This window comes from Alosa alosa, chromosome 19, assembly GCF_017589495.1.
Source record: "Alosa alosa isolate M-15738 ecotype Scorff River chromosome 19, AALO_Geno_1.1, whole genome shotgun sequence".
Taxonomy (NCBI): domain Eukaryota; kingdom Metazoa; phylum Chordata; class Actinopteri; order Clupeiformes; family Clupeidae; genus Alosa; species Alosa alosa.
The window spans coordinates 12,232,939-12,257,775 of NC_063207.1; the positions used below are offsets into that span (position 1 = coordinate 12,232,939).

The 24,837-nt window shown below is 44.9% G+C and overlaps 1 protein-coding gene across 1 annotated transcript in view; it reads right to left on the bottom strand.

Annotated features, from left to right (window-relative positions):
• LOC125284438 (neuronal PAS domain-containing protein 3) overlaps positions 1–24,837 on the bottom strand; it is a 274,366-nt gene that overhangs the window by 16,091 nt on the left and 233,438 nt on the right. Inside the window, 4 exon segments of the mRNA XM_048228381.1 lie at positions 946–1,052; positions 1,629–1,720; positions 1,722–1,877; positions 6,115–6,233. Coding sequence (XP_048084338.1) covers positions 946–1,052; positions 1,629–1,720; positions 1,722–1,877; positions 6,115–6,233 — 474 coding nt within the window.

The window sequence follows — 24,837 nt, forward strand, 5'->3', positions numbered from 1 at the left end:
TTGCTCTCTTTGGATCTGTCTATCTATTTCTCTTTCAGGCGAGGGGCTCAAACCTAAGGTGGCAAGGACTGGAGAGTGTTGCACGTGTGTGTGTGTGTGTGTGTGTGTGTGTGTGTGTGTGTGTGTGTGTGGAGTGTGAGAGCAGATCGAGCTAAGAACACTCGGCACCGGTGAGATCATATCGCCGTCAAAATCAATCAGTTGAGATGACTGCTAGTGCCACTTGGGTAAATTTAGGCATACTTGTCCGAGGAGTGCTGGCTTAGGTGCAACGCTGAGCATGTTAACAGCCTGTTCAGAAGGAGGGTTTGTCTTCCTCATTATGTCCCAATACTGAGCCAATCGGATTATGCTGGGACCTTCAAATCCTTCAGAAGAATAACATTCCTTGATGTGAAAAATATCTCCCATTTCTCTCATTGGAATTCCTTCTCAAGGGTGCTTAGACACCGATAGTGCGTTGGTAAGCCTCCCCCTCAATAGACTCATTCTACATGTTCTTAATTATACTTTTTGACATGTGTTGATAGAGGTCTTACTTCCTTGCTGGAACTGACAGCCTAATGCCGTCCAACAGATGATGGCTTGCTACCCTTTTCTCACTCCTTTGGTGTTACCAATTTCCTTGCGGTGGCATAATTACTCGGAAGCTCGTTAACAGCACCAGCACATTAACGAACTATTCCGCTTATGAGGGGAAATGAAATAGACAATCTGACCGCTCGCTCTCTGTGATGTAGACCATTATGTCTCCCTCCCTTCTTCCCTCTCTCTTTCTCTCTCTCTCCCCTTCTCTCTCGCGCTCTCTCTTTCTCCCTCTCTCTCTCTCTCTCTCTCTTTCTCTCTCTCTCCCCTTCTCTCTCGCGCTCTCTCTCACTGTGTGTGCCGGCAGCAGCCTAGCGACGTGGCCGATAGCACATTAGCGGTGAGGCCTGGGCTACTCACAGTCCAGATGGCACTGCCGAATGCCCTCCACGTCCTCGGCGTGGATGAAGTGGTAGCATCTCTTCCCCACGATGTCCACTGGCGTCAGGTCCATGTAGTCGCTAATTCTGAAACGGGGAGGGGAAAAGAGGACATGTTCAGCACCAGGGGGCCGTGTGCGCAGAGTGAAGTCCTTTCAATTCTCTTTCGGAGAGCATAGAGAACGGAGCGTTGTGTTTTTAGGGGACACCTGGAGGTATGAAACTGACGAAAGCCCTTATAACCCACTCAAATGCAGACAGTGTGGGCTAATGGATCTGCTGAACTCTCAGCCAGCTTACCATGGCCTGACTGTTAAGGTCTAAACGGTCTATTACTTCAGAATATTCTCACAGACTAGTCTACTTTGTTCATACAGTACAATGTCTTTCATAATATTCAGGCTCTCTGCTATGATACACGTTTGGAGACATCCAATAATAAGGTTCCAAGTATAGAATACTGGGCAGACCCTGTTCCATCTCTATATAAAAATGGCATGTTTACCCACAGGAAATCATTGCTTTGATGTAGAGCACAAGTAGTCATATTGATTAAGACAAATTATAAAACTTTTTTTAAATAAATGCTTCAACCTTAATTGGTAAGATTTTGTGCAGTTTTACTACTTTAAAAAGACTAAATATTTTAATTCAGTGCCTCACCTGTTTTCACAGTATATGATGTTGAGGTCCATATTGATTTAAAACTCCTTTAACAGTAGCTTTTACAAAACACAAAACATCTGGCAGTATATGATGTTGAGTCTATGACCCGCGTCACAAACATTCATTAATGGTGGTGGGAGGGGGCAAGGCATGTGCAACCACCACCATGCCCATGATCTGATTGGGCACCGATCGACTGTGGGTCAGTGCCATTCTTATCCTCAGTCTGCCTGTGACGTGAATGACCTGGGAAGAATGAGGAGGAGGAGGGAGAGAGTGAGTGAGTGAGAGAGAAAGAGAGAGAAAGAGAGGGAACATTTAAGAAAGGAAAATAAGAGAAGTGGTGGACTGTGAACACACAAATGTATCGCAAATCACTATAGTCACATTGCTGAAGGGCAATTCATTAAGTCGACCGTGATTAATTTTTAATGCACATCTAAATATAACACAAGCACTATATATCAAGGCAATAAAGCGAGGATAGTATGTGTGTATGTGTTTCCTCCCACTTCCTCTCTTTCTGCAATGACAGAGATGAAAAAAAAGAGAAAGGAAACTAATAACCTATTTCTCGCTTTAAAGTTTTTGCAAAAAGCTTTAAAGTCTTTGTAGCTTCGGTATTGCCCAGAGGAGGAATTGACTGGATAGGCAGGGCACACTGTACTTTCAGATCCATCCATTTTAATCAGGCCAGGGAGAAGCCAGCAGGAATTGTTTTGTAGCCCCCCCCCCCATACACACACACACACACACTCTCTCTCTCACTCACACACACACACACACACACTTTTGACACCAGCCTTTTCATAGCTTCACCTCAGAAACTGCTCAGATGCTATTAGCATCATTGGTGAAGACAGCGGCTCTAGACAAGCATGTATCCTGGCCACTGGGGATCTCTAATGCCTGTGCCCTCTCTGCTGGGCCCAGGCAACCCCAAACCGCCCGACTAACGCGCGTGCAGAGGCGGGAAGGTTGCTCCCCCAATTCCTACACAAGGTGCCTTTGCGAGGCACTTGAGTACCAACATCATGCAGACACCTTGAAACATCGAGCTGACAAGGGAGAGGCAAAAGGGAGCTTGAAGATCAAACAACTATGTTTCCTCACTTAGAAAATACGACAAAAAAAAAGATAAAGTCACACAAAATTACAGGAAGTGTAGAGATTGTTTGAAGTTTATGTTAGTCAGTTGAGGTTTTGAAAGATTTATTCATGGGCAGCATGCAGACAAATCTGTGGCCAAAACCAATGATGTGTTCCAAATGAATTCAACAAAGGAGGTGCACTATTTGTACAATTCAAGGAGGGAGAATCATATAAGGACATGCCTTAGAAAATAGATAAGACCTGTGTATGATTTTTTGACATGTTCTGATGCTTTAAATTAGATGCTCTCAGCAAAAGGTGGAGACTGTATCTCTGAGCTTCGTGAGTCAATTAAACATTAAGCTAAGTGAAATTAAAAACAAGAACGTAAGAGCTTTTAAAGTTCACCTAATGATGTGGTATACCTTTTTCAAGAGGAGAATGCCGGGAAAGTCTTTCAAAACACAGTGATACAAACTGGCTGTAGACACAGCTAAATGTAACATGAACTGGGAGAGAATGTTTCAGGCAATAACAGACCTGGGAACAGCTATGGGCTGTCTCTCTCTCTCTCTCTCTCTCTCTCTCTCTCTCTCTCTCTCTCTTTTCTCTCACACACACACACATAAATGAACAGCACGTCCACACGCACTTGACAGACCACTAGCACATTTCAATAAGACATCAGAGTATAATAAAGAATGAAAAGAAGATGCCTAATTGCTTGATGAAAAATTAAAACAACGATCACCCTTCCACTGTTCTCGGTAAATACTGCAACACTCCAGAGAACACAAGCCCGTGCAAAATGGAGAACGGGCGAGCTCCCTCGAATGGGCATAAAGGACCCTCGACTTAAATAAATAAACATTCAAATGTATTAAAAACATACAAAATGGAAATGATCTTTTCAGAAGCACAAAGCTGGGGGGCATCAAAAGTTAGTTTGAAAAATACAACTTCTGAAGAAATTGCCACAAAGCCCCGTGCTGGCCGTGAATTGCTGCAGGAGTGCTCTTGGCAAGAACATCATAAGCCCCGGCAAAAACATTAAATATGCTCAAGCAGCCAAATGCAAACTGACACGGCCAGAGTTTCTCAACGGCTGCTCTGCGAGCCAGACGAATAGCATATCTCAATTTAATACCGGCCAACATAACAAAGGGATCAATTTTTATAATTCATGGTTCAGCACACAATGCCCCCCATCTCCCTCTTCCCTCTCTCTCTCTCTCTCTCTCTCTCTCTCTCTTCCCCTCTTGCCCTGCCTCCCCGCCTGTCTCTGCCAGTGAATATAGAGGAGGTATACATAAGAAATCAGATTCATCTATTCGCCAGGGGATTCTCTGGAGTGCTTTTGAAATGTGATACAGCACAAATAATGACGGAGAACCTTTGCATGAGTGCATCGGACGAGGCGAGGAGAGAGCGGAGTCGGGAAGGGGCGGGAAGGGCGGAGAGAGGGGGATTGAGGTGAGGAGGGGAGAGGAGGAGAGGAGGAGAGGAGGAGGGAGGGGAAGAAGATGGAGATCTTTTTAAAAAACACGGGCTTAAGCCTCGACCAGGAATTCACTTTGAAGTGACCTCCATGCTGGAGAGGGACGGGGATAAGCAGGCATGATGCGAGACGCCCGACGCCATCGTCTGGCGGACGGCGCTGAGCGCCTGGGCGAACGCGGCATGGCACGCTCCGCTCGGCGGCCACCACCGCCGCCACAGAGACATGCAAAATTTATATCCCCCTGTATTATGTAACAACACAAGTGTTGACTTAATTTAAAGTAAATGTAATAAGAGGTGTCCTTGTCTGGCCGGTAATGTATGCGCGCATGCATGCGTGAATATTTATGCGCCACGGTCGCCAATCCCTCCACTTCATGGGAATTTCCATCAAACATGTGACCAGGTGGACAGATCAGACGGAGCGGTGGAGAGAGAGATGGAGAGGGGGAGAGATGAAGAGAGAGAGAGGGAATGAGAGAGAGAAGGAGGAGGAGGAGGAGGAGGAGGAGGAGGAGGAGGGAGCTAAGATGGAAGACATTTGGCTGCTCTTTTTCTCGGAGGGAGGGAGGAAGGCTCGTGTTATCTGTGTCTCGCCGAAGAGCACCAATGGCAAACACCTGCGGTGACAGGTTTATTCTGCAGCTGTTTGTCAAATCTCAGTGATCCAATTCTCCAATCAATGATCTAATAAAAACACTACAATAAAATATATGTGACTGCATGTATAAGCTATTCATAATCCCTTCTAATAAGTGATATAAACCTGTAACTTAACATTAATGCTATATTCATTATATACCCAACATATACAACATCTCATATGGTTGTTCATTCACTGCAAAATCACACAATATGGCAAAAGGTGAATATTTGGTGGCAAAATGCAGTGTTTTTGTTCTTGTTAAAATAATCTCACATGAGTATGTTTAGACAGTGATATAAAGTTAGATAGGGCTATTTTAAGCATGGTTGTGTATTTTGAACAGTATTAAATGCTCCTGTAATAGTCCTGCCATATTTCAGCCATGAGGAGGAGGTACTGTCCATTGTATACTCAGAAGAGTCTTATTTGTCTGAAATCTCTGAACCTGATGTTACCCCATTAATAGAGCTAAACTTGTTCATGTCACGTATTCACGTCAGTGTACTTCCCCGCCCTCAACAACTCTCCACTAATCAAAGCAGAAATGCTCCAAAGTTTCACCACTAGTTACACCACGTCTTCCCTTGAAGTAGCTCTCAGAGAGCGCTTTCCCAGCAGGAGCAGCAGAGAGGAGCCTGTCTTAAGGGGTAAAGCCCGCGGAATGCCGGGAATGCCCCGTATGGTCGGCCTGGAGATGGAGCAGGAGATGGAGAAACAGCAGGACGCACCAGATTGGTCCTGCTCTCCACCGCCAGATGTAATCTGGCCTGATCCAACTCCTCTTGCTCTCCTCTCCTCTCTCATGCGCCATCACCGCGCTTAGACTATCACCTACACCACTGAGTGTGTGTAGAAGGGGGGGGGCTGTTAAGGTATTCAGAGTCTCATAATGATAAAAGACTTCTTAAAGGTACGGTATGTGTGCACTGTCTAAGTGCAGCTTCTGGATGGTTACTGCCACTTAGCACTGCAAATCTGAACACACATGGAGAATCCAACACAAATCACTCTCTCCAATTTAGTCTTGATGGCAAGGAAGCCAAAGTGCAAGGGCTGCATTTCTATTGTGGTAGAGGGCCATTCATTCAGTGCCTGGGTATATCCAAATAAAGAATTTAAATATAAGTTAAAGTGGACAACTAGAAGTCCTAGATTGATTCCTTCACTCATTCCCTGGAATGTATGTCTGAGGAATAGGACGTCCAGTGTCTTGATAACATTGTGAACTCTCTGGCCATAGCCTACCTTATAGCCCGATGACTTGATGTGGACGCCTCTCTTGGTCAGGGTGGACTTCATTCGGATGAAGAAAGAACGTTCTAGGGTGTTATCAGGGGCCAACAGACTCGGACTGGTAGACTCTACTGCAGAGGGGGGAAAAAGACAGACACACACACACACACACACACACACACACACACACACACACACACACAAATCCAATTACTTTACATTACCTGTCCAATGCATTGGTGTGCAAAAAAGCCCAGGAGAGGTGGGGGGATATTAAAAGAGAAGGCTGCAGAGATGCGCTGTAATAACTTCTCATTGAGTTTCTATCATCTGTGGCTAGCTGCCTAATGGAAAAGCACAACTCAGTGCAGAAACACAATGCCAATAAATGTTTGACAAGGTTTTAATTATCACCGCTAATAACAAACAATGTATGCTTCGTCTAATGCGATAATTGCCTCAAACTCTTTGATGGGAAGTTCAATACCTTTTAAAAGTAGCATGCACACTTTCTCTCAGTTTGCCCGCACGCGGTCCTCTGGATTGATATAAACCCTGTTCCTAAGTTGTCAACAAACAGCCGCCTCTCCCCTTCCTCCTGCTGTTTGACTCTGGATTAAGAGTTAACTCTCTATGTAAGGGGAGGGGACGTGGGCCTCTCAAAATCTCAAGGGTTTAAGAAATATGCACAGCATCACTGTGTTGTAAAAGTTCTTCAAAGTCACAACCAAGCTTGCTGTACCATGCTTTCTAACAGTTCATATTAACATAAACAGGCACAACTACCCAAGAATAAAAATAATGATGAAAAACTGATTGCATTTGAAACTGTAGTGGGCTTTTTGTGAATTGCAACCCAAGGATTTGAGTGTCGCTCACGAGTGGAGCCATTTGCCTGACAGATTGAGGTTTGATTGAATGCACACAGCAGAGTGGCTCATGCCCTTCGCCCCCTGACCCCTGAACTATCCTCTTACTGGCAGATGCCTCTCTCAGCGACACTGTAGGAAAAATACTGAGGAGAAAATTGTGTGTGTGTGTGTGTGTTACAGCATGAGTGTGTATGAGTGTGTGTGTGTGCATGAATGAATGTGGATGTTAATGTGTTTTGGTGTGCATCTTGTGTGTGTGTGTGTGTGTGTGTGTGTGTGTGTGTGTGTGTGTGTGCATAGGTGCACGCGTGTGTGTGAGGTCTGAAGGTGTGGACAGAAGCGAGAGATTAAAGTGAAATGGGATTACCAACGGGACACCTGGAAAATCCAGTTTTCTGCTGCTCTGCATATGACAAGGCTACAGTGACTTTGGAGAAGCGCTTTGGAGGAGAAGTCCGAAGACGCCACAAAGACAGCCATGAACAGAGAGTGTTGAGAATAAGAGGTAGAAGGACAGAAGAAGAAGAAGAAGAAGAAGAAGAAGAAGAAGAAGAAGAAGAAGAAGAAAGCGAGAGACAAAGCGATCAGAGGGAGGGGTGTGTGCGCATCTGTCTCCCTCTCTCTTTCATCCCCCTGTCTCTTCCCTCGCTTTCTCATTCTCATTCGCTCTTTTTTTTTGAAGAGGACATGAATTAAATGTCATTTAAAATCTAACTAGCCCTTTATCACTCTGGGGAGAAGCAGAGGCATGTTATATTTAGTCATTTCATTTCTTCTGATTAAATATGAATTACGCCGAAAATTTTTCTCATCATCCAGCACAGCAGAAATACGCCAACAGCTTTTTAACACACTGTATAAGCACAAACTTGGGTTTGGAGAGTTTAATTCGCCTCTCTAATCCAATCACATCAACCTTATTTCTCTTATCAGAGATTCCCATTTTGAATTAAATGAGCTCATTAGTTTTAATCAAAGGCTGCGAGATCAAAACTTACACTTAAATGCTTCAGATCGGAACTGTCAGTCAGACACTGGCTTGTGTTTGACTAGCGCGAGATCAGAGGTGCCCTCTGAAGCGAGAGCTTTTTCATTAGGGGGCAAACGGGCCGATGGGTTCTAAGAGGGGGACGCGGCAGAGCTCGGCTGGTGATGATGGGTTTGGGACTGGGTTGGGCCGATGTTTGGGTTTTGGCAATGCCGGAGTCAACGGGCTACCACGGGTGCGCATGCATCTATGCTTTCTGGGGAAGTGCTAAAATGCTACCACGGGCAAGCATGCATCTATGCTTTCTGGGGAAGTGCTAAAATGCTACCACGGGCAAGCATGCATCTATGCTTTCTGGGGAAGTGCTAAAATGCTACCACGGGCAAGCATGCATCTATGCTTGGAAGAAAAATGAGGAAAACGCGACTCATAAGGAGCACCTCACCAAGTCAAAGAAAGAAATACTTCAACATAACGTTATGATCAATGAATGGAGACCACTATTCTAAGGTCTTGCTGTTATTACTGTGTATTAAGTAAGGTGTGACAATTAAAATGCTTGGTCACACTTCACATTTCCAGTTCCATTGATACACTGTAACCGCACAAGCGTATCAAACTGATAACATTTGAAATGTTATCAGTTTGACTAATTTGTACAAGAGCTGGGTTTAGGGTTGGAATAAGGCATAGGGCAAATGTAAGTCCCCAAATGCGGCCCTCACTGATAATTAGTGTTAAACCCTGTTATTAACGGTATAATATAACAAGGACATTGTAGACCTCTATATTGACTTATAACACCATAGTGGACCACAGGGCAGGATACTGAGTATCTGTGGCCAATAGGAGAGCATGTCAAGCAGAGCCTTCAATTGTGATTGGATGACACTGCAGCTGCAATGAACTCACAGAGGAGCTATCCACACACTTGTGTTGAATGAAAGAATGACCAAATGACTTGTGGAGGGAGGACACTATAAAAGGATGATTCCTTTAAGGATGAGGACATCCTTAAGCTACTGTACATGATGGGCCAAAGTAGATGTTAATGTTACAGAAACAAACAGCTAAAATATATTTTTGGATTGCCTTTATTGTCTGTAATGAGAGCCTTTACTAAATCTACAGGGAAACCCCCTTGGTGTAAAGGCTTACATTCAGACACCCACAACCAATGCAATCTATGTATTGCCATGCAAGAGAGCAAATGACCTCTACATGTGTGTGGGTGTGTATTGAGAGTATGTGTTTGTGTATGCATGTGTATTTGAGTGTGGGAGTGTGTGTGTGTGTGTGTGTGTGTGTGTGTGTGTGTGTGTGTGTGCATGTAAGTGTAATGATTAACATCTCTAAGTAGCATATACACTAATTGGGCTGATCAGTTACCGAGAACATTACAGCCATAAGGGAATTCTCCTTTTAAAAATATGCAATAAATTCTGTTAGCATGTTTCATGCATTTCAGTCTTTACAGCGGATGGTAATACTAGATGCGTTTGCTCTCCTCAGAGACACTGTAAAGCGCTTATGAATGTAGCCAGATCACAGAGATGCCATAAACATATTTACAATCAAACTTGTAAATCAGTGACCTTTTAGAATGTGGTCTTATCCACATCACAAACCAGCAGATGTTTTTTTCCCTTTAAGGCTAACAACCTACTATCTCCCTGAACTAACCTCTGAGTCAGGTTTTCACATAAAAATCGCAATATTTCAGATGACTTTTTCCCTTTTTTTTAAAGAGGAAAATTATTTGCGCATGGCCATTTATTTATGGCTTTGGAGTGGGCACTGGAATTAATTTTCCTGATGAAGCCTCTGGAAAGGCGTTTGTCGGAGGGGGAGTAAACGATGACATTTTAAAAGTATTACTCTAAGGGTTGATGAGTGTTGACCATCAATAACTGAGCCTAGCACAGCTATTGGTCTTCTCACTTTACCCCCCTAGACCACTGCATTGCTTCTTGCACTACATGGCACAGCGTGCCCAATACAGAATGCCAACGCACAACCTCTGGTCCTGTTGAATGACTTATAGGTCCCATGGAAGCATGCCAGCTCTGCCTGATATTCCTCAATTTACATTTATAGAAATATTAGCACCAATTCAGGAGGTTGAGCATTTAGTGCATGCATAAATCAGGATGCAGTGAGGTGAGCTACAGCTCATGTGTGCATACAGTGGCACATGGATACACAGACACATACACACACACAGAGTCTCTTTCCCTCTCTCTCTCTCTATTTATCTATCTCTCTCTCCCACTCACACGCAAACACACACACACTTTCTCACTAACCCTCATACAAACACTATAAGGCACCATACTCACACACACACACACACACACACACACACACACACACACACACACACACACACACACACACACACACACACACACTAACACACACACACACTTGCCTGTATGCCATCTCAGACCGGAGGGCTTCCTGTCTGGCCCTGTTGATGGATGGAGGCCTCCTTCTCTACATTAGTAATGATGTATATGGTGAGGGGCCGCCGCACTAATTGGAAGGCACTGCTGGCTAGCCTCATATGGAGTTACTGCATGCTATATGGAGGTCATTTTTCAACTTGGTTTGATGAGTGTGTGTGTGTGTGTGTGTGTGTGTGTGTGTGTGTGTGTGTGTATGTGTGTGTGTGTGTGTGTGTGTGTGTGTGTGTGTGTGTGTGTGTGTGTGCATGGTACTTTCTAGTCCCCTATATAGAAGCTATCACTTGGAACCTATTCTGAATAGTATGTTGACACTTAGAAATGCTGCAATGTGTTTAGAGAAACTATAACACCTCATCACTGATTGGTCAACCTTTCTGTGGAAGAAGAGGTCAGATTAGACAACCATACTGATTAATTAAATAGAGTGATGTTGTTATCATCAGTATAGTCACTGTGGTATGCTACATACAATTGCTATTTGACATGTTTCATAAAATATTTCGGCACATTTGCTAATTGTAAAAAATTGTAATGACATCATCATAACATACCATAACATCCACTGCACTGACGTATGTTACAGCTAAATCAACACTTTTGCACATCACAAGGAACATCAGGTAGGTCACACTAGTCTTGCACCTCAAAATGTTTTTAGAACTGGCCAAACATTTCGGTAAAACTGTCAACTGACAACTGAAAAGGTTACATGGACCTGTAATTACAAGCAGAAAAGAACATGCTCTCAAAATACTGTCACCACAACCAAACAAACAAATAAAAAAGTGAAGATGCACAATTATGATCGCATCATTAAACAGGAAGATATCTATGAAAGGGCTTAACCCCCACAAACCACTTACATGTGATTAAAGCACATTCCTGCAAATGGCAGGTCCTCCATTCTGAGTAAAAAGCCTATGTGACAGCGACAAATTCCTCCAACGAAAGCAAAAGGTAAACATCAGTGAGGTGATGCGTCTCCTCGGCAGAGATCACAGCCTGAGTCAGCAATCAGCGTGTCAAGGTGTAATTACAGCCGGAAATGGAGGCAAACATTTATGGCTAAATGGGGGGATAGCAGGAAGGCAATAACCATAAACAGAAGATATCAATTAAGGGCCGCAAAAACATACGATGGGAAAATGAGCATTTCACCCTTAGAATGGGAATGGGAAAAGGGGGGGGGGGGGTGTGGGGGGGTTGATGAAGTTGGAGTTAGCACATGATTTGTAAAACAGCTCTATTGACTTAAATAGAGATGTTCTCTTTTTAACTCTGTGTGTCGTGCTTCCAGATAGGCCTATTTTAAGTACATCATTAAACATCAGGTCACACTCACTTGAAACATCCGACTGTGAAACTGTTCATTTCAACGTGATGTTGGGTTGGGTAGAACACAGAGAATAGTACTACTGTAGTAGTATCCTCGAGACCTAAACACATCTATTCTACGCCACCTCATGATGGCCTATGAGAGGAAACTGTTTTGACCAGCTAGGCTTTATCGTGGAGGAATCGAGACGGGCGCACTCAGTGCAGTTTGTTCCTCTTTTGGGCAGGTTAAGCTCAGACACCCATCCCCCCGCTGTCAGTGTGCCAGCCCGAGGCTGCGCTGGCGCGCGGAGAAAACTGACAGTATTATTGACAAGAGAGGAGCAGCAAATGGAATTTCTGTCTTATCTGCCACAGCGAAGCCCGGCGTGGGGATGGGAGGAGTCCAAAACGAGCCGATGAATATCTCATAGATCTGACCCCATCTAATCTGATATGGCCTCTTTCCCTCCGCGTTTTTTTTTTTTTTTTTTCAGACTGCTGCTAATGCTGTGTGATACGAATGTGAGATCGGTCAGATCTGGACCAGCCAGCAGCCAGGTGCAGTGACTGACGTGACGTCTGATAGGACTGGAGGACTAGACTGTGGGTCCGTGCTTTTCCGCCCACTGAAGCAGCCACACAAATGTATCTGTCTGTGTGTAGTATGAGCATTTAGTGCACACATACTGTAAGTATACAAGTATACAAGTGTGTACATAAGTGTCCATGTATACATGAAGACATGATGGCTGTTTACGTCTGGACTCTCCATGGCCCTTTGGCCTACGCTGTAAGATAGAAGGACAGTCGCTGTGTGTGTTGATGTGTGTGTGTGTGTGTGTGTGTGTGTGTGTGTGTGTGTGTGTGTCTGGCGGTGGTCATCCAGTGGCTCCTTTAAGGCCCCTCAGGTGGGTCTGCTGGGGGCTGATGTGGATCGAGGGGAGGAATGAGATAACGGTCTAGCCTCAGGTGAGTTAGGTCTCCACCACCCACCACCCTCTGAAGGTGTGTGTGTGTTTGGGGGGTGGGGGATTGAGGCAGTGGCCAATGCGAGTGATGCATTATCACCATGGAAATGTGTGTGTGTGTGTGTGTGTGTGTGTGTGTGTGTGTGTGTGTGTGTGTGTGTGTGTGTGTGTGTGTTTGTGTGTGGGTTGGGGGTGGGCAATGGGGGGGGGAGTTCAGCTGCGACAAGCCGGTCAGTTCTTATCAGTAATGGGGACAGACTGGCCTCCTGTTCCAGCTGAAGGGACACCTAGCCACCCAGCGCTGCAGTCAACACATGATAAAGCACTCAGAGCTTAGGGCTGTGTTCTAGCACAGCAACATGAAAACGCATTTAAATGCAGTTGGTCTAGTTTTGGGACTGCGCTCTCTCTTTCCTGCCATTGGTCATTTTCTGTGCTGTCTTGGGTTCTTCAACAAAATTCTCGTACATGGTAACCATACTGCGGAGTGTGAATGTGTGTGTGTGTGTGTGTGTGTGTGTGTGTGTGTGTGTGTGTATGTGTGTGTGCGCCTGTGTGTGTGTATGTTTGTGTTTTCTTTTCTTCCCACAAACCTGCCCTGGCTTTCTTCATCATGGGCTTGCAGGGACCGTGAAATTTCGACCAAAAAGGAAGCATATTGGATGAGCGTGTTCCGTCAAGGTTTCCGGATTTTTCTCTCAGCCTGCCAGTTATGTGGTACAGGGGCAAGTTAAATGGTTTCGAAAGTCTGTGTGCATGTCTGTTTGTGTGTATATGTGTGTGTGTGTGTGTGTGTGTGTGTCTGTGTGTGTGTGTGTACGTGCGTGTGTATGTGTGTGTGCCTATGCGTGTGTGCGTATGTGTGTGTGTGTGTGAGAGTGTATGTGTGTGCATGAATGTGTGTGCGTGAGTGTGTGTGTGTGTGTTTGTGTGTATGTGTGTGTGTGTGTGTGAGTGTGTGTGTGCGTATGTGTGTGTGCATGAATGTGTGTGTGTGAGTGTGTGTGTGTGTGTGTGTGTTGTGTGTGTGTGTGTATGTGTGTGTGTGCGTACGTGTGCGTACGTGTGTGTGTGTATGCGTATGTGCGTGTGTGTGTGTGAGTGTGTTTGTGTGTGTGCGTGTGTGTGTGTGTGTGTGTGTTTATATGTGTGTGTGTGTGTGTGTGTGTGTGTGTGTGTGTGAGTGTGTGTGTGTGTGTGTGTGTGTGTGTGTGTGTGTGTGTGTGTGTGTGTGTGTGTGTGTGTGTGTGTGTGTGTGTGTGCATCAGGCTGGCTGAGGGAGAGCGGGATAAACAGGTGTACAGGATGAAACAGTAATATTGCTTGTCGAGGGGGCGACTCCAGTCACAAGTAATGAGCGGAGGCCCCAGGAGGGGAGCGGCTGTCACGGCACCGTGCTCACCGCAGGTAAACACAACGGAGGCGCCATCTCTGCTCCTCCTCATCCTCCTCTCCTCTCTGCTCCTCCTCCTCTCCTCTCATCTCTGCTCCTCCTCCTCTCCTCTTCTCTCTGCTCCTCCTCTCCTCTCTGCTCCTCCTCCCCTCTCCTCTCTGCTCCTCCTCCTCTCCTCTCATCTCTGCTCCTCCTCCTCCCCTCTCCTCTCTGCTCCTCCTCTCCTCCACAGCCCTCCTTCTCACTCCTCTCTACTCCTCTCCTCATTTCTCCTCCTCCTCCTCCTCCTCCTCTGATCATTTATTATCTACATCTCCTCTCCTCTCTGCTCCTCTTATATTTTGTTCTAAAACACAGAGGAGAAGCCATATCTGCTCCTCCTTTTCGCTTTCCTGTTTTTCTCGTTTCCACCTCCTGTGCATACACACCGCTTCTCTCCTCTCCTTTCTTGCCCCTTCTTCTCTTCTCTCCTCTCCTTTTCCTCTCTTCTCTCCTCTCCTGTCCTCTCCTCTCCTTTTCCTCTCTTCTCTCCTCTCCTGTCCTCTCCTCTCCTCTCCACTCCTGTCCTTGTCCTTAGGTAGGTCCCTTTGCTTCATACATCTCAATCCCGTTTGTCCTGGCTGATTTTCCGCATCGACGCCATCGCCGGATGTCAGGTCCCTGATTCTCTGGGTCAGGGCTAATCAAAGCTGAGCTCCAGAAATGGCTATAGATATTACATATCGGCCGTTCCGTCCACAACTAAATCAAAATGACAATAAGAGGACAAGGGCTCTGCCCAGAAGGACCCTGTCTATTGATCCCCCTCCCCCCCAGTGGAGACAGTAGCAGCTGAGGTTTAGAAGGTAACAGCATTCCCCATTATGTCTGGCGCAAAATAATAATGTCTATTTAAAAATCTTAAACATCAATGAGCGCACGCAAATGCACACACACATACAGACACACACAGACACACACACACACACCCACATACACACACATACACATTACACACATGCAGACACACACACACACACACAGGCACACACATATGCAGACACACACACACACATATGCAGACATGCAGACACACACACAGGCACACACATATGCAGACACACACACACACATATGCAGACATGCACACACACACACATGCACACACATATGCAGACACACACACACACACATATGCAGACACACACACAAAAAGTGAAGAGGGTGAAAGAAAGCCACAAGGTCGTGAGGTCATCCCACTTAAAGACGAAACGCTGTGCAACATGAAAACGCACTTTATGAATCAGGGGGGCTCTTAATGGCATTCTAATTTGGAGGAGAGCCCTTACGACAGCCTGATGAAATCTGGCATATCAATTCAGTCAAAACCAGCCCACCAGCCCACCAGCCCCAGCCTGCTCCAGTCAAAGTGTTCCTCTTTAATCAAGCTGCAAGTCTGAGAGAGAGAGCCACAGAGAAGAGAGAACAGACGAGAGAGAAAGAGAGAGAGGAGGAGAGAGGGAGAGAGAAAGCGGGAGAAAGAGAGAGGAAGAGAGAGAGAGAGGGAGAGAGAAAGCGGGAGAAAGAGAGAGGAAGAGAGAGAGAGAGAGGGAGAGAGAAAGCGGGAGAAAGAGAGAGGAAGAGAGAGGGAGAGAGAGAGAGAGAGAGGGAGAGAGGGATAGAGAAAGCGGGAGAAAGAGAGAGGAAGAGAGAGGGAGAGAGAGAGAATGGGGGAAAGACTGAAAATACATCTGAGAGAACGAGAACAAGAGAGTGGGCAAGGAGGAAAACAAGCGAGCGAGAGAAAGATAACCAAATTGAAAACAGACAGTGCAACAGCATTAAAGACACCAGTCATAAAGAGTAAAAGAAAGAGACTGAGAGAAAGCCGACCAACAAACCGAGAATTAATGAGAGAGGGACCAAACAAAAAGAACAAGAGGGAGAAACCATAAACATACAAAATAAAAAAAAAAAAAAACAGAATGGAAAAAAAAAGAAAAATGATTGAGAGAGAGACTTAGAGTTAGAGAGAGAGAATAAAAGAGAGAAGGAATGAAATATCATGAGAGACAGATGAAGAGAGAGACAGATGGAGAGAGAGAAAAAAGAATGAGAGAAAGAATGAAAGGATGAGAAATACAATAGTGAGAGAGACAGAGAGAAAGAGTAATAGAGAGAGGAGAGAGATAGAAAAAAGAGAGAACAGAGAGAGAGAGAGAGAGAGAGAAGAGAGAGAGAGAGAGAGAGAGAGAGAGAGGCAGTTCTCTGTGCTCTGGGGCAGGAGGGCTGCAGATGGCGGCTCGCCTGCATAATGTTCAAGCTTGACTGACCCATTTCATCAGGTCTGTCAAAGCCGTGCACTGATACATGTTGACAACATTTAATCTTAAAAATTGAAAGAAATGAATTAATATGCAAATTCCATCAGCTTTGTAATAAAAATGTCCTTGGAAAAACAGAGCCTAGCACCCCAGAGGAATAGTGTGAATTATCCCCTCCGCCTCTGTTCTTTAACTTGGGCTGAGGTACGCAACTCCTCCAGGAAATCAGCGTGGATCTGACTTGGAAATAATTATGATGGAAGAACAAAACACTAGCAGGTTGAATAAATGGAACGACATGGGAAAAGGCCTGCTACTCTTTGTTATTCACTTTGAATTAATAGGATTACTTTCAGATCCATATACACCTAAAAATCAACACCTCCCTATCAATGCGCCAAGTGTGTTTTGTGTGTGTGTGTGTGTGTGTGTGTGTGTGTGTGTGTGTGTGTGTGTGTGTGAGTGTTTGCGCGCATGTGTACTTTCGAGTTCCGAGTGTGGAGTGTTGGTGTGTGTGTGTGTGTGTGCGTTAATGTGTGTGTGTGAGTGTGTTTGTGTGTACATCTAAGTGTGTGTACCACTTGCATACCATTACCAGTTTAGAAGGTGCTGGTAGACAATGGGGAGGGGTGGGGGAAAAAAAGACACATTTTCTCATTCTTCACGAGAGCAGATAACTCTTCAGGGACCCACTCTTACAAGACAAAGATTACCCATACAAAAGAAGCAGGTGACTACAACCGACTCTCAAGTGGAATTAGATGAACTGTGGGCCCTAATTATCTGCCAAGAACATACACCGCAGAAAGAGAGAAAGAAAGAGAGAGAGCATGAAAGTGTGTGAGAGAGAGAGAGAGAGAGAAGGAGAGAAAGAAAGAGAGAGAGCATGAAAGTGTGTGAGAGAGAGAGAGAGAGAGAGAAAAGAAAGAAAGAAAGAAAAAAATGAAAACTTTGGCGCTTGAAGGACAAATGATTAATTAAAAAGAACACCTCACCTTCGTTTTGATCTTTGGGTGGAAAACGCGTGCGTGGAATCCTCGGTGGAGTTTTGACATGGCTCAGTACACTAATAACAGGCACAGAGCATGGATGATGACCAACAATAAAGGACCGCTGTGCGGCGAGTATTAAAAAAAGGAGGGATGTGTGTGTGCGCGTGCGTGTGTGTGTGTGTGTGTGTGTGTGTGTGGGGGCTGGGTAGCCTGTACACAAGGTCAAAACAAGTTGGGCCTGTTAAATCCACTTCACGAGCTTTACTTTGAAGCGTGTCAAAAAGGTAAACACCAAATGCGCCGCTACATGAAAGGGCTTTAAGAGAGGTGTGGTGCATTTGACAGGTTAACCTAATAATCTTAGAAGTCAAAGAAGTTGCCTTAGCGTACCGATAGAGACTGCTGTTATGTTTTCATCATGCCTAAGTTGGACACCCTATGTTGCATATAATTGTAAAAATGCGAATGAGATTTTTGAAGGTTGCCAATACTTCTCTCACATACAAAATGTATGTGTGTGTTTTATCTTATGTGTGTGTATGGAAACTTTCATGGCCCCAGGCATGTTACTACTACTACTTTGTTTAAACAGTTTGATCTTGTGCGCAACAGGAACAGACAGGAATGCCTCTTGTGTGTGTTGAGTGTGCTCAACATATATTTAACTGTAACAAAAAAAAGCGAGCCATCACTTTGTAGCCGGTAAGGTGTGAGTGCTGTCATGTGGTTATAAATGCTGACGCCGGGAGGAGATAGTGCAGCTCTTTCAGACGGATAAAAACACACTCATCTGATTCAATTAGATAGAAGGACAGAGAGGGAGTCTTTGAAATCAAATCCACTCGGCAGCAGCGCACTGAGATCTGAACGTCCTGTGCCAATGGGCTAGGAGTGATAAGGGCATATCAAAATGCAAAGATTCTCAGAAATAAATACAGCGTAGGGTTTCAGAATATAGCCAAAAATAACAGTTGACTTCATAAGTAAGAGTTTCTGGGGCTTTACAGTATGTACCAGGTTGTCTTTTATTTTTATGTTTGCTTTTTTAGCCAAGCAATTAAAAAACTGTTAATGTTTGAAACTTCAGTAATGATTACAATTATTAATATTTTCATCCATTTATACAATTTAGAAAAATATCTTTTAAAAAAAAAATATGTATATGCAGTGTATTCAAGTTATGAAAAGGTTTGCTGACAGCAAATAAATCTTAACTACACAATTTAATATTTTTTGTGATAATCTGTTTTAGAAATAAAGTTAATTGTGCATTCATAATTTCCTTTTCAAGCACATATACATACATATACATATACAACACAATGTACATACAATTAATACTATAGGAACTACCTGCTTTCTGAGACAAGTCTCTGATTTTGGTTCCATGAAAAATAAATTAATGGCTGCCTCCTGTGCCAAATCAAAAGTCGTTTTGCAAAAATGTTTAGGGACAAATCGAATCCTTGATCTGAGAAATCTGTAATGACTTTGTATGGGTCAGTGCCTACATCAGTCAAATTAGATCAGTTAAATTCTCATCCTCACTATCCACCTCTCCCTGACCCTCCCAGTCTAAACACCTCCTCTTTATTATCTCTCTCTCTCTCTTCACTCTCTTTTCCTCTGTTATCTCTCCCACTGCATCTCCTTCAATCTTTTATTCTCTCCTGTACACACACTCCACTTCTAGCTCACCCTTCTCAGCTCAAAAAACTCCTCTTTTGCATCCCTCTCTCTCTCTCTCTCAATCTCTCTCTTTCTCTCTCCCAGCCATCCCTGGGCGATCAGAGCAGCTGTAAAATAATGAAAAATGTGCAATTCTTGTGGGGCGCCGCTTGTTCACACACACACCTCCACCGGAGCATTCATCATTCGGCAGGTATTGTCAGTGAAAGTTTAATTGCATAAACACTCTGTAACTGTCCTGTCATATTTCTTGTCAGCCCCTGGATTCTCTCTCTCTCTGGGCTCACTATCTCGCAAAACTATAATTGAATTGCTACCGAATCACACTGGTGCCAAGGGGAGGGGAGCCTTATGAATAGAATTTGTTTCCTATCAGCGAGTTTGACAAATTGTGTCACGAGGAAGAGTGGGGGTGATAATTTCCTGGTTTATTGGGGAGGAGACCTGTTTGCTGTTTGCTCTTATCTGGCTGGCATTATAAAAGCTAGTTAAACAACAAACAGCCGAAAAGAGAGGGGTGGGTAGGTTGGTGGTGGCAGTGCTGGTGGGGGTTGGAAGAAATCTATATGGACGTGAAAATTTGGTTGCCATAAAAGCGTTTTACTTCTGAGAGAAAGAAAAAAAAAGAGAGAGAGGGTGGTTGGAGGGCCACACAAAAGCTGCAAATAAACATCTGCATTTATTTCCCACAATGAACAGAGCCATGGCTGACAGAGGGAGAAAGGAGGACACGCTTAGGTCAGGGAGCGGTCCTGACAGTCTGGGCATGACCATCTCAGGGCTGTGGGCCAGGAGGAATTCCAACTTTGTCACATATGTTAGCGCTTACACCTGGGCTACATCTGGGCTACACCAGGTCCGCAGCTGAAGTGATCTGTTTGCAGAGCGTAAAAAATAGTTTTAGAGGACTGGTCTAATTTTTTTGAATGTACATGCCACTACCACATCTATTGTAGCCAGTTCCACTGATTACAGTGGCAGCTAATTGTTGCAGCAGACGCTATGTGACCGACCCACTCTCCCTGTTAGAGTGGGTCGGTCTTGTCAGGGAGGTTGTGACAATCTGCTGCTTGTGGACAATCTGCTCCTTTCTCTCTCATTATGCTTGTTGTGTGAGGACTTCAGGCATGTCTTCACTGTGCTGCATTAGACCATTTGATACACACTTATGGCATCTTAAGCCTTCAGAAGTTTAATTGCAAACTTTAATCTACAATCCAATTTGCTATCCCCCAATGACAGTCAAAAGAGTACAGTATGCACACAAACATACATATATCAGAAATCACACATGTTTTTAATCAGTGAATATGGGCAGTATGACTAACTGCTTAACTCTGGAGTATGAATAACTGCTTAACCCAACTGTAACATTTTGTTCACCACAGGTCTGTTTTTTGTTGTTGTTATTTTGGCATAATTTGACAATATTTCTACATGTTGTTATTCACAGTCGTCTTCAATTGGCTATTTTGCATTTAGGTCTAACAGCTCCTTCATATCAAAGAATCCACATTAAATATCAATATGTACCAGCCTAATTACTCAAAAGCAAAGAAAAAAAAAAAGAGAAAAATACTTGAAATGGAACCTAACCCAAAATTGTGTGCACAAAGCCAGGCGGTCCCCAAGTCTTCCTCAGCCACTTAACCAGTGCCAGCAGCCACATTCACTCAACAACACAGGGGCTGGGTCTTTCTCTGTGTGGAAACAAGTGGCCATTTTCCCTCCTTCTCCTCCTTTCAGCGTGAATCAAAAGACTTTCCCACAAAAGCTCCAGCGCCAATCCCCAGGCATGGGAACACTGTAGTAATGCCTAATGCCTGCTACACTAGGCTGATAAAAAGCCTTTTCTGACAACCTTATCAGCCAAATAAGCTTAAATAAAACTGGCTTCTAATAGCCTGGAGACCGCTTGATCCGGCCTTTGTCTTTCAAAAGCTCTGATGCCTGCCTCTTCCAGTGATCTTGTGGGTTTTTTTCCCTGTGACAGAATTTTCAATCTTTTCGAGCAGCTAAGCTGTCATTAGCTTCTTTGTTCCTCTGGCAGGGCTGTTTAATGTTTGGCGGCTCCGCAACAGTTGGAGGGTTGGGACGAGCGCTCTTTGGTTGGGGGAGAATACGCTGGTGCTTGAGGATTCCTCCTAATTCCCACTTAATGGGAGAAGTGAGGGAGTGCCTGGCTGGGCTTGGCCTGTGCCTATAGCTACAAGATGGCTAAGTCTTGTTGTCTTCAAGAGCAGCCATTGGCTTTCCACAGGCATCTCATATTCACATACAGACATACTTGAGGCGTTTGAAGGAACCACAGCTTCCGTGTTCATCTTACAATCTGCAACAGTACATTAATATCTATGTGTTTACTTACTTTAAAATAAACTGAGTTGTAAACATGTATTTCATTGCACCGAAATGACCTGAATGAGATTTAAGGAAATATTCTAAAAACCAAAATAAAACAAAACAGAACAAAATAGAATTGCTTCCGTTTCTATCCTCACATTCTCTCATCTGCAGAAGTGTGAACGTTCCTGTCCTATGTTCAAAGGGACAACCACTACAGCACTTCAGCGGAGCCAATCTTTCCTCTAGAGTGTGTGGAACGAAAAGAGGATTGATGGACGTTTCCACGCGAGGTTATGGTCACACCGCAGGCTTCATTTAAGGGCTTAAAGTTGGGGCCGGTGGATAAATGAACACATCAGATGATTAAAAACATTTGTCTTAACGGGGACGAGGAGCGGCTCTTTTATTTATGGCGGCTCTGTCCACACCCCCTCTCTGATTTCATGATGGAGAATGGGTCTGATGGAGCCGTACCTACTTCAGTAATTGCACAGTAAGTTATGACTGCTTTTTTTCCCTCACACACCCTCTCTCTCTCTCTCTCTCTCTCTCTCTCTCTCCCTGGTCCATCCAGCCAGAACCAAAACAGGCTCAGAGAATTTTTACCTGCACTAACTTATTAAAATCAATGAGCGATGACCACAGGATTCGTCAGCTCTGTTTGACCACAGTCGAGTACAGTCTAGTACCACAGACAAGTACAGATGAAACTCGTGATGTCTATCGATACTCACTGCATGGTACTATTATATGGCCATTTTTAACATAATCTGTTCCTGTATGGTAATCCGAGTCATTAGACCAATTCTAATCTATTCTGAAATGTGACATTCAGAATAATCACGATAATCCACGGATGCTATTTTATTGCACTTTGAGGAGAAAACTAAATGTACACAAAGCCTAAAACAAACGCTGGCTGCTATCTTCTTCCCCCTTTCTCCTCCAACCAGCAGACAGTTTACAGGTCTGCACTCTGGTATGACTTCAATTTGCTCCCCTTGATCCTGAGGGACTCTCCTGCACAGCAACCAGAATATCTCGGAGAAGCACTGGTGCTGCTGCACACAAGCCTGGCCCTGGCACAGGACACGAGGAGGAAAGAGCAAATCCTGCCTGCCATCTGGGGAGGGAAAGCACTGGGACTTGGAGAGGAGAGGAGAGGAGGAGGAGAGGAGAGGAGGAGGAGAGGAAGAGGGGAGGAGGAGAGGGAGGAGAGGGAGAGGAGAGGAGAGGAGGAGGAAAGGAGAAGAGGAGAGGAGAGGAGGAGGGAGAGGAGGAGGGAGGAGAGGAGGAGGAGAGGAGGTGAGGAGGGAGAGGGAGAGGAGAGGAGGAGAGGAGAGGAGAGGGGAGGAGGAGGCAGAGAAAACCATGCACCAAATCCCAAAATCTTTCTCAGAGTCATGTTTCATATCATAAATAATATTGAATCACAAATATTTTCCCTTTTCCTCAGAGAGAGAGAGAGAGAAAAAAGTATGTAGCCACACACACACAGAGTGAGAGAGAGAGAGAGAGAGAGTGACACAACCGCATTAAACCTTCTCATTAACGTTTACATTTCCGGCGCTGGAGATGTGGCCGGCTGCCTTGGCTGATTCGCCGTAGAGGCGGCGTCAGCAGATGAAACGAGAGAGGGAGAGGGGAGAGGGTGTGTGTGTGTGTGTGTGTGTGTGTGTGTGTATGGAGGGACATCACAGCAGCGACTGATGTTTATTTAATTGAATACACCCTTCTCCTGACGGCAAGGCAGATGGACAAAAAGCTTGGATTTGCATTCTTAATCAGAGGAGAGACGTGAGTCCGAATAAACAGAGGACTGGATGCCGAGGCACACAAAAACACAAAACTGGGGGAGGACAGGAGTGTGTGTGTGTGTGTGTGTGTGTGTGTGTGTGTGTGTGTGTGTGTGTGTGCTGCCATTATCACCCCTCCCTCGTGTCACTTTTGCAGCATCTAAACTTGATGTAGTGGCATTTCCACAGTACAGTTACACGGTATCAAACATGAGACACCGTCGCCATCACACAATGTGACAGATGCTGGCGCCCACAAAACATCCAAAAAACCTTCTGGACTGCCGCCAAAGAGAACACAATAGCTTTGGGTTCGGGAAAACAAAAGGCGGAGCGCACCACATCAAATGTGGAGGCATTAAATGAGAATGGTTACCCCACACATAGCCTCCTAACACTAGCTTTCATGACTTGTTTTAGCAGCTGGTACTTCTTTGGATCACTCTTTTTATCTTTCTCTCTCTCTCTCTCTCTCTCTCTCTCTCTCCGCCTCACTGTCCATTCCTCATGATCCACTCTGTTTTATTTTTCCCTCTCTTTTCCATCTCTCCCTCTCTCCTTATATCCTCTCTATCTCCTCTTTTCCATCTCTCCCTCTCTCCTTATATCCTCTCTATCTCCTCCTTTCCATCTTTCTTATGAACAGGAATGACTTACAAGCAGGTGAAGAGTGTGTGTGTGTGTGTGTGTGTGGTTTGTCCATGCATGAGTATGTTTCTCCATGTGTGTTGTGAGGTGTGTGTGTGTGTGTGTGTGTGTGTGTGTGTGTGTGTGTGTGTGTGTGTGTGTGTGTGTGTGTGTGTGTGGTTTGTCCATGCATGAGTATGTCTCTCCATGTGTGTTGTGAGGTGTGTGTGTATGTGTGTGTGTGTGTGTGTGTATATATGTCAGTGTAGGTTGTGTGTGAGGGATGTCTGTTATGTGCTGATGTGTTTGTATGTCAATGTGGATTGTGTGTCATGTGTTGGTGTGTTTTTACGATATGTTGGGGTGTGTGTGTGTGTGTGTGTGTGTGTAGAGTGTGTGTGCAGGGCCTGCATAGTTGAGAGAGAGGGAGAGAAAGAGAGAGAGTGAGAGAGTGAGAGCACAAGGCCAGGTCTCAGAGGGAGCAGTGCTCAGGCCCAGCGCCTGTCCTGTCTGACATTAATTCACAAGAACAGGTGGAGGTCATTCCCCTTCTATTCCCCTGCTCTCTCTCTCTCTCTCTCTCTCTCTGTCTCTCTCTGTCTCTCTCTGTCTCTCTCTCTCTCTCTCTCTCACGCTTTCCTCCTCCATCTCACTCTTCTCTCATTCTCCTTATGCTTGTCTTTCATTCCCTCCCGTCTTTTTCTCGGTCATTGGTCTTCTTGGCTCTGCTCTGCCCCACATTCCATTCCATGCCCTTGGCTTCTCCTTTCTTTTTCAGACAAGTCATATGTTTCAAGACACACACACACACACACACACACACACACACACACACACACACACACACAGACACACCACCCACCCACACACACACACACACACACACACACACACACACACACACACACACACACACACACACACACACACACACACACACACACACACACACACACACACAGACACACACACACAC